At 37.9% G+C, this 9,201-nt stretch overlaps 1 protein-coding gene across 1 annotated transcript in view; it reads left to right on the forward strand.

Annotated features, from left to right (window-relative positions):
* The first annotated feature begins 856 nt into the window (after positions 1-856).
* LOC140946730 (uncharacterized) overlaps positions 857-9,201 on the forward strand; it is a 16,034-nt gene continuing 7,689 nt past the window's right edge. Inside the window, exons 1-4 of the mRNA XM_073395836.1 lie at positions 857-2,687; positions 5,769-7,423; positions 8,262-8,307; positions 8,804-9,201. The exon at positions 8,804-9,201 is cut by the window's right edge and continues 53 nt beyond it. Of these exons, the coding sequence (XP_073251937.1) occupies positions 857-2,687; positions 5,769-7,423; positions 8,262-8,307; positions 8,804-9,201 (3,930 nt within the window). The remainder of the gene's footprint in view (positions 2,688-5,768; positions 7,424-8,261; positions 8,308-8,803) is intronic.

Here is a 9,201-nt window from a genome sequence, read left to right on the forward strand (position 1 = left end):
ATAGAAAATGCGATCGCTAAACTACTCTTTTTGAGTTAATTTGTTAAAGTGTATAGCCGCCCATTTCAGGAAATCCGGATTCCGGAATCCGAGAAATTAGTTCTTCTGGAATCCGGAATCTGATGGCCTATGGAACCCGGAAAGTAGCTCAAGGAATCCGGAATCCCACTAACGATAGCCGCCCATTTCAGGAAATCCGGATTCCGGAATCCGAGAAATTAGTTCTTCTGGAATCCGGAATCTGATGGCCTATGGAACCCGGAAAGTAGCTCAAGGAATCCGGAATTCCACTAACGATTGGAATCCCTAATCCTAAGTTTCACTGACAAATAATCCTGAATCCAGTACATGGAATCCAGAATCCAAGACTGACTTGGATCCCTTACATGGGGCGAAGTATAGAAATAAAGTGATGGTAAATACTGCTCTGTTGATAAACCAAATTTGTTTTTCTTCGTTTCTGTCCTAATTGCCAATGGTGTTAGTTGCCTTCACTTTTGTTACGAGGTGTAATCGTAAGATATGAACCCCTTTCCCCGATACTAGGGAGCTTAAAAAAGGACGCATTTGAGTGATGTAAGCCAACCGGAAGTGGACTTTTTGCATTCTTGGGCAGCGATTTTGCCCAAACTGTCGGGCAGGTCTTCTGTATAAGAGTAAAGAAACTTAAGCTTAGCAAAACAAATTTGGTAGCGTCAGGGCATATTAAAAAGGAAATCGGCTCATTTACGGTTGGAGTGCGTCGTGCAAAAACGGTTTCGCTTTCAACGGCCACTTCAATCAACTTCCACTCTACTTCTGGTTTACTTCCGGGTTGTTCTGTTCAGTGGCGTATTCATCTGTATCTCGGTACACTATGGGAATCATGTATGAAGTACCTACCAAGATGGCGTCCAGTTGGGTGGAATCGGTGGAAAGCTTATCTGAGATACATCAACTTTTTAGGGACATATCCTTGAAGTTTTCTCCCGCTGAATCAGAGAATGTCGTGCAGTCTGTGAAGAGGATTTACGGAGAGCAATTCAAATCTCTGGGAAAGCAAGATTTGATGTCATGCTTGGGTCGTTTATATGAGTTCGGTTATGTCACGGATACGAAACTGACGCTGATCAAGGAGTTTATTGCTACAAAATCAAGCAATGAAAATGACATTAACCAAAGAATTGAAGACTTCGAGACCTTCCGCCCACCGCGATCTGAGCTGGAGAAGATATTGGGAGAAAGAAGTGATGAAATCACGAAAATTATGGAAATACTTGAAAACAGACAAAAGCCTATAGTTAATTTGTACGGATTCGCTGGATTAGGGAAGTCAACCGTTGCCAAGGCGATTTGTGGAAAATGGAGAGGACAGACATATGTTGTGGACTTAAAAGAAGCTGAAAACATGAGAGCAGTTTGTCTCAATATCATGACCACCCTTGGATTACCTGTATTGTTCGACACAGAACGCAACATTACGGATTCCCCTGAACTAACCATCTCGGCCGGTATATACCACGAAGAGGATGTTTTAAACGTGAGACAACCTAAAGACACGAGGACAGTCCGTCTCGATGACATTATGGATTCCCTCGACTTGACGACCCGGGACGGTTCTAGAGCCAGGAACTATTTAGTTAAAAGAATTTTTGGTCACATTGTAAAGGAGAGCAAAGATCACCCTGTTCTTTTGGTTCTTGACAATTTAAACTTACATGTAAACCTAACATCTCAGCTTATAGATTTTTTGGGAAAGCTTTCACGTTATGACAGCGAGCCTGTAACAGTACATGTGCTTCTGACTTCAAGGACTCAGTTGAGAGATTCAGAGGTGACCGACTATGAAGTGCAGTTTCTTAAAAATTCTGTTTTAGAGAAAATTTCGTCATCTGATGCAGGTGAACAGCAGAAAAAGAAGGTTCTTGATATCTGCAAAGGAGTCCCATTGCTGCTGCAAGGAACAGCTGCAATTTTGAAACAAAAAAGGAAATCACTCGGTGATCTGATTGATGTGATAGAAAATACATTGTGTAGCTCTCAAGTCGACGAACCAGAACTACCAGTGAAATCAAAAGGTGAAGAGGATATGGAAGAAAGACCTTTCAATTCAGAAGAAAAAGGCATCGATAAAGAACAGGCAACACTGATCAGAGAAATGTTTTATACCCTACCATCTGACACTTTGAGGGTTTCTGCTGTATCACTGTCCTTATTTCATGGGCCCTTCACTGCTTCCACAGCAGCCAATGTTCTTGGTGTTAGCACATCCGAAGCTGTAGCACAGCTTGAAGGACTTGTAACTAATGAGATTATTCATGTAACTGATGAAGATGTGGAGCCGTTGATGTATGACATTCATCCCCTTTTAAGAGAGTATGCTGAAAGCCAAAAAAATGATGCCATGTTTTATGAATCCTACACTGAAGCGAAGGGCGGATTTTATGAGCACTTTATGTCAAAGATGAAACAAATTGCTGGATTAATAGAGACTAGCTACATCAGAGCATTCAATGAGTTTAAAACAGATCGCCTAAACTTTGAGTTTGCAATTGACATCTCCTTGTTACCAGAGTACTTCAGTGTTCCTGGTGGATACCATGAAAATGCAATGATTGTTTCCCTTTTCAATGCTGTCTTGTCTGAAGAGAAACAGACTGATGTGTTCCATTCCTGGGCAGAGATGTGCAAAGATGATGGAAAGTTTGGTATGCAACATTGTGTTTAACTTAGTTACATGTAGAAATTTTATTTTGCCACAGTGAGTCTTAACACTACAGAAATTAAATGAGAGGAGAAATGATCTTGTTTGATTTTGTATTTTGTACAAAGTCTTCTTGTGTTCAGTAGTCTATAGAGTGTATAAGGGTCATTTGCAAAAGAAATGAGTGACGAAAATGTTTTGGAAACATCCAAGAAGTAGCAAGTGTTTTTGCATTTAGTCTAATCATGATCAGTTCATGCATTATTATTTTATTCTCTTTGTGGAGAAATTCCAAGATGTCTCAAAATTTCTCTTTTAGATTTTTTGAGAACTTAAATGCACAACAGAAAACAAACACCCAAAGTATACATAGCATAAAGCATTTCTAAAGAAGATGCTGATAAGGAAGTTGCTCATGAATGGTTTTGTCGCGGCTTAATAAGAATAGTGCTATTACATGTACAAAGGCAGACATTAACTGAAATGAAAAATTTCTTTATAAAAACTGTTTTGTGTGGATTGTGGATGGGGCATTTGGCAGCTCATCAAGTGTCCCAACCTCGCGGGAATTTGCCATCCAAGGCAAATAAAATGTTCATGCTTAGAGGTTAGCCCGTTCAGGGCACAGTTGGGATTTGACTGATGCTGTAAGTCTATGTGAAATGTATGTGCAAAAAATAATGGCTATACAATAAAGATCAATTTGTTTAAAAATATGAGAAATTACTTGAAAGATTTTTCATTACAGCAAAATATTTAACAAAATCTTTCATTGCAAGTCAAGAATTCTGATCCTAGGAACTAAGTGTATTTTGATTTCTTTGTTGAGTGTGAAAGATCAGATTCGCAACTAAGTGATTCGAGTTTCTTCAGATTGTTATTTGGAATATATTAGACTGGTTTGTGAGCAAATAGATAAAAGGAAAATGGTGAAGAGGACTTTTAAATATCATTGAAGATGTAAAGTAGGAAAGGATCGAACCATGGACTGAGTCTTTAACAGCATGCCACACAGGCTAGTCCCAATTCAGACATGTTGTTATTGACTTGCGTAGTTTGTTTTCAGTCAGTTAGAAATGATCTGAACCAGGAGTTGATTACTTCTTTAACAGAATCTTGTGTTTAACATTGTCAAAAGCCTTCTTTAGATCAATGAAAACACTGCATAAAAATTATCCATTGTTCATATTTTGGGGTATGTAATGTTTTGGGAAGAATGATTTACAATGCGACGTCACAATATGCATGTCTGAGAGAAATGATTTGTTGTGTTGGAGACTATATTGCCACTAACTTTTTCTTATGGGTATTATTTATGAATATACGGGTAGTTTTCCATTCAAGTTGCTGAGTCACCTTATACTCTTGTTATCAACAACTGGGAGCATTGAAAAACTTTGCACCATTGCCAGCAAGGGGTGGCTGTAGCTACACGTTTTGGATTTTAACAGATCTATGCTGAAGTCTCCCATGAGAAAAATATTTTTATTTTTATGGCTTAGGCATTCAAGACAAGTATTCTAGGAACTTGTTAGCAGTTACAGTACATTGTATGCGTTGCCTATACAAGTGACACCACAACAGATTTCATGTTGTTAGGCAACTGAAATTCAATCCAAAGCACTTGATAATAAGAATACAATACAATACTTTATTTAAGAGAAAAAAAAACTAATGTTGCAAAATATCTCTCAAAAGGGGATATCTAGAGGTTAACCCTATATAAAAGATTCCCCAGAATAAAATATGAAGAGGTAAAAAAATCTAGAATCTAAAAACATTACATGTATATACAGAGAGAAAAATCTAAACCTAAAAACTACATGTAGAATAAAAAACATCATTTGCTTATCATTTGCATAATTGAAACTATTTACAAACTTGATAATCAATAACTCATACAAATCCTTAATCTGTTGCAAACTATAAGTCACTGATCCTGTGTGTACAACGTCTTTAGGCAAATTATTCCACGCATTAATGATCCGTACAAATTAGAAAGGAAATTTGTGGCAGTTTAGGATCGCAACTTTTACATAGTCAGAGCTTATAATCGTGATTGGCTCTTGTTCGATTGCACTTGGTAAGTTCAAAAAAGTCTGAAAAAGGAAGGCTATCTATTCCAAAAACTACCTTGTAGCATTTATTAACTACAGATAAGAACTCTCTACGTTTCTCCAGAGTTTGCCAATTCAGTAAGCAGCAGTGGTCTTCATAGCTCATTTCTCCGCGCTTTTGCTTTAAAGCCAACCGGGCTTCAGATGGGGGCAGCATATTCAAGTATAGGTCTTACCAACGACCTAAGGAGGCAAGAATTAATGCATGCCAATTATCATTTCCAAGTGATCGCTTAATTACACCCAACACTTTGTTCGCCTTGTTAACTATGTAGGAGACGTGTTTACCCCAAGATAGATCGGAGTTTATTGTGGCCCCTAGGTCCTTGACGCTTTCAACAGCTTTTAGTTGCACACCTAGAGAGTAACTTGGCTTAGATCTGTTCCTATACTATGTGTTGCACACATGACTTCACATTTTTCGGGATTAAAGCGCAACTGCCACTTGTTAGCTTAATCGCTATTAATCTATTCAGGTCAAGCTGTAAGGCTGAGATATCCTTATCAGGCTCAGTGATCGTACGATAGATTTTGGTGTGATCAGCATAGATTTTGACTGTTGCAACAGTCAAAAGATGTTATTTTTGTCGAAATATCATTTATATAAGAATTACTGACTTGTTCGACAGCACGTTATTTACATTTTTGATCGATTAACAGGCCAACACCCCCAGGAGACAGAAGCTTCAAGACTGATTCAAAACACTATCTTGATAGCTCAGTTATATGATTAAAATCCCCCTCACATATTACCGGTATACGAGTTTCTGTTACACCAGTGATGGTGACTCCACAGAATTTAATTTCATTTAAAATGTGATGTTGAAATTCTTCAAATCTTTAACCTTGGTACACATATAATTGTTTAGGGAAATGATCTTTTATCACTGTGTTTTCATTGTTTCCATAGGATTCACTGTCCCACAGTCAACAAATTTGACAATTTTAATGTATCCATTTTCTTGCAGGTTCCTTATTTTGTGCCCAGCTACAATGCTGGGAAGCCAGACTAGTCTCAAGGGGTAAGGGTACGAAATGTATGCTCAGAGCCTTTAAAGTGTTGAAGAGGGCATCCATGTCATTAAAACAAGTTGATGACAAATCTACTGAATCTTTCAAGCTGACCCAAGGGCTCTATTTGTATTTTGAAGGAGAAATTTACTACCAATACAGAGGGTACCGCACGGCGATTATTTGCTTAGAGTCCTCGTTAGACCTTATGGAGGGTGCGTTAAAACCTGACACCAATCTTGTCAGGTGTTATAATGTTCTAGGCAATTGTTATTACGGACTTGACAGACCGGAGAAAGCCCTCGAGTTCTACAACAAGGCGCTTAAAATGCGAGAAGAATTATCTGGCTCTGATTATCACTTCGACATGGCAGTTTACAAGAATCAAATTGCCACAGTATATGAAAAAAAAGGAGAGTATGATGAGGCAGTGAAATGCTACAAAGATGCTCTTGAACTTTTAGAAGAGCTCAATTGTTTGGGATATGAAGATGAAGCACTGTTTCGTAGAAATCTCGCCAATGTTTACGTTCGCCAAGAAAAGTACAAAGAAGCCGAAGAGGAGGCAGAGAAGGCATTTAAAATCAGACTTAAAATTCTTGGAAATCATCCGGATACCGTGCGGAGCAATTTTCAGCTGGGAGTTATCCAAGTAAATTTAAAGGCTTATCACAAAGCCTTGGACTTTTTCTTAAAAGCTTGGGAAATGGAGAAATTATTGGGTGCTGGGAACCAAAGTGTGGTTTGGAGACACATTATCAAAGGTATCTTTGACATGTATGAATTGTTAAAGAGGAAAGGCACCGAAAAAGAAAAAGAAGAGTTTAGGCAAGATGCTTTAGTATTTTGTGAGCATTTCTGGAGAGAAAAGAAAATTGCTTTTCCACCATTACAGTGTACTCCTTGCAGTAAGGAGATTATTGATGCCATATTTTATCTATTGGAGATAATGACGGATAAGAAAGAAAAAGATCTGATCGACAAGTACAAAAGAGAAGCTTTTTGGTGTTATGATAAAATGCAGCAAATTACTGAACCACTTTTTAACTTTGAATTTGACAGTGCAACAGACAATAAAGTGCTTAATGAACTACTGAGAGAGAGAACTGCCTTTTTGGACAAGTTAATTGAGCTTTGTAGTCAACAAAATAAGCATGAACAACTTCGTAATCACAAACAGAGGAAGATGAACCTATTTAAGAAAGTCCTTGTCAGGTCTGACTTTGTTGGTGAGAAGACACAGGAGAATTCAACGCTGAAGAAAGCAGTAGAAGAGTTGTATAAAGACTTAGGCCGGGAAAAAAGTATTGACAAATTTCAAGAAAACTTCTTGACACCCTGGCAAAGGCAGTGGGAAAAAGAGAAAGGCAAAGAGGAGTCAAGGGAAAAGCTGCTGGCTAGTTGGCAAAAAATGAACAGATTACTATGGCATTATGAAACATTAGCACGGGGAAATGAAAAAGAAGCTTTGAGCTTTGGTAATAGATTGTTAGACTTGAGACGCAGTGAAATGAAGTCTGTTGAGATAAAGGGGTTGCTGAATGAAATGAAAGAGGTGGCCTTGTCGATTGGAGATCGTGAAAGAACAGATGCGTACTGTAGTGCCTTACAAGTGAGAATGTTTAGTAGTGCAACAAGTATTACTGTTATCTTGATGAACTTGAACCCTTTGACAAGTGTCTTAATTTTTGGTAACACAAGGTTTGCAGTAATGCAGGGCTAATTTTAATGTTTTCCTTCATGCACTTGTACACTTTGACAACCCGGAGTAAAAATTTGCATTCTCACAAAGTCGGTTTTTACAAATTGCAAGAGGGATTGCCTATTTTTGCACTTTGAAATTTTATAAATTCCAACAATCAAACCGGTATTTGAGACAAGACTTGAAAACGAGTTTGTTTGTGTAGTTACTATTTCAGCCCAGTGTAGGTTGTACTTTCCAGTGTTAACATTTTGAACATGGAAGTGGCGCAAATCAAGCCCTGTTTGCTATACCGAAGAGATCAGATTCATTGGCTACTCACTTATTGTTATGTTTAGTTTCTAAGGCATTAAGACGGAATCCATCAGGAAATTGAGAAATTTAATTTTCAGTGGACAAAAACATTGTACCAGAATAATTTAAAGCACATTGCATTTTTTTTTACACTTTTTAAGGGTTATAGATGTGATTAGTTATTTGTAATAACACCAAACAAAGTCTGTTATGAGATCCCGAGAAAATAAATTTCAAATTTTAACAAAATTTTGAACTCTTACACATGAAATTTTACCTGTGTTTTCTCGGTCTCCCATGAGAAATTGTCTTTGGTGTTATTACATATAACTAATTACGTCTACATCCCTTGAAAAGTAAAAAGTTTTTTTTGTCCACTGAAAATTACGATTACTCAATTTCCTGACAGATTCTGTTTAATCCAATATGTCTTTAATAATTTTTTTTTTGTTAGGACTTGAGGGTGAATATACAGCCATGGACCACTCGAAAACTCAGAGGTAACATGATTGTGATTTTCTGTTCAATTATTCTACCCATGTCGTTTAGTTTATGTTTTTTTCTTTTTATTTCAGTGCAGTTACAGTTGTATTATTTTCATCGTCAGTACCACATTTACATGTATTACTACGATGAGGCTCATGGTTGACTTATCCCTCGGCTATGCCTTGTCTTTCCACATTATTTTTATTTATCTGATGTGAGACACATACAGCTCTACTACCCTGACCCTGATAGCATTATAACGATGCATCAGGGCGGCCCACCATCGTATAGCACAAAATTGTGTTGAATTTAATTTCTGATAAGTCAGCGCAAAAGCCATATTATTTTCAGGATATTTCTTTACAGCACGAACAAAAAGTTATCTGTCAGGCATAATTTAACTTATCGGTTGCTGTGTGTGAACACTTTGTTCCTTTCCTAGCTGATTCCGTACTTTATGTAGAAATGGACAGTAATCCTCTATCATCACTTTTTAAATTCCTATATTAGAAAAGAAGCATTTGTTCAAGCCACCCATTTCGGTGCATCTTGTTGTTGGGGAAGAGAAAGACGCTACTGAAATCGGAGCTGAGGCAAACGTTGAAGTTGTATCTGCGCAGGGAACTGAATTTGGATTACAAGGAGTGACTACAGAAGAGTCAGAAGTGGCTGGTGTTGCAGATGAGGAAGGCAAGGGAGCAGAATCCCACGGGGGATCGGACGAACAGGTTGACGTAGAGTCTGCGAAAAATGAAACTGAAATCAAAAGTGAAGATGATGCAGAAGGAGAGAAAGAGGATCTTGAGGTACATGAGCAAGTTACTGAGTTGGCAGGTGAGGAGGCCACGGAAGCTGAATCCCATGGAGGATCGGAAGAAGAGAGTGAAGAAGAGTCTGATGATGAAACC

Source organism: Porites lutea, chromosome 8 (assembly GCF_958299795.1).
Source record: "Porites lutea chromosome 8, jaPorLute2.1, whole genome shotgun sequence".
Taxonomy (NCBI): domain Eukaryota; kingdom Metazoa; phylum Cnidaria; class Anthozoa; order Scleractinia; family Poritidae; genus Porites; species Porites lutea.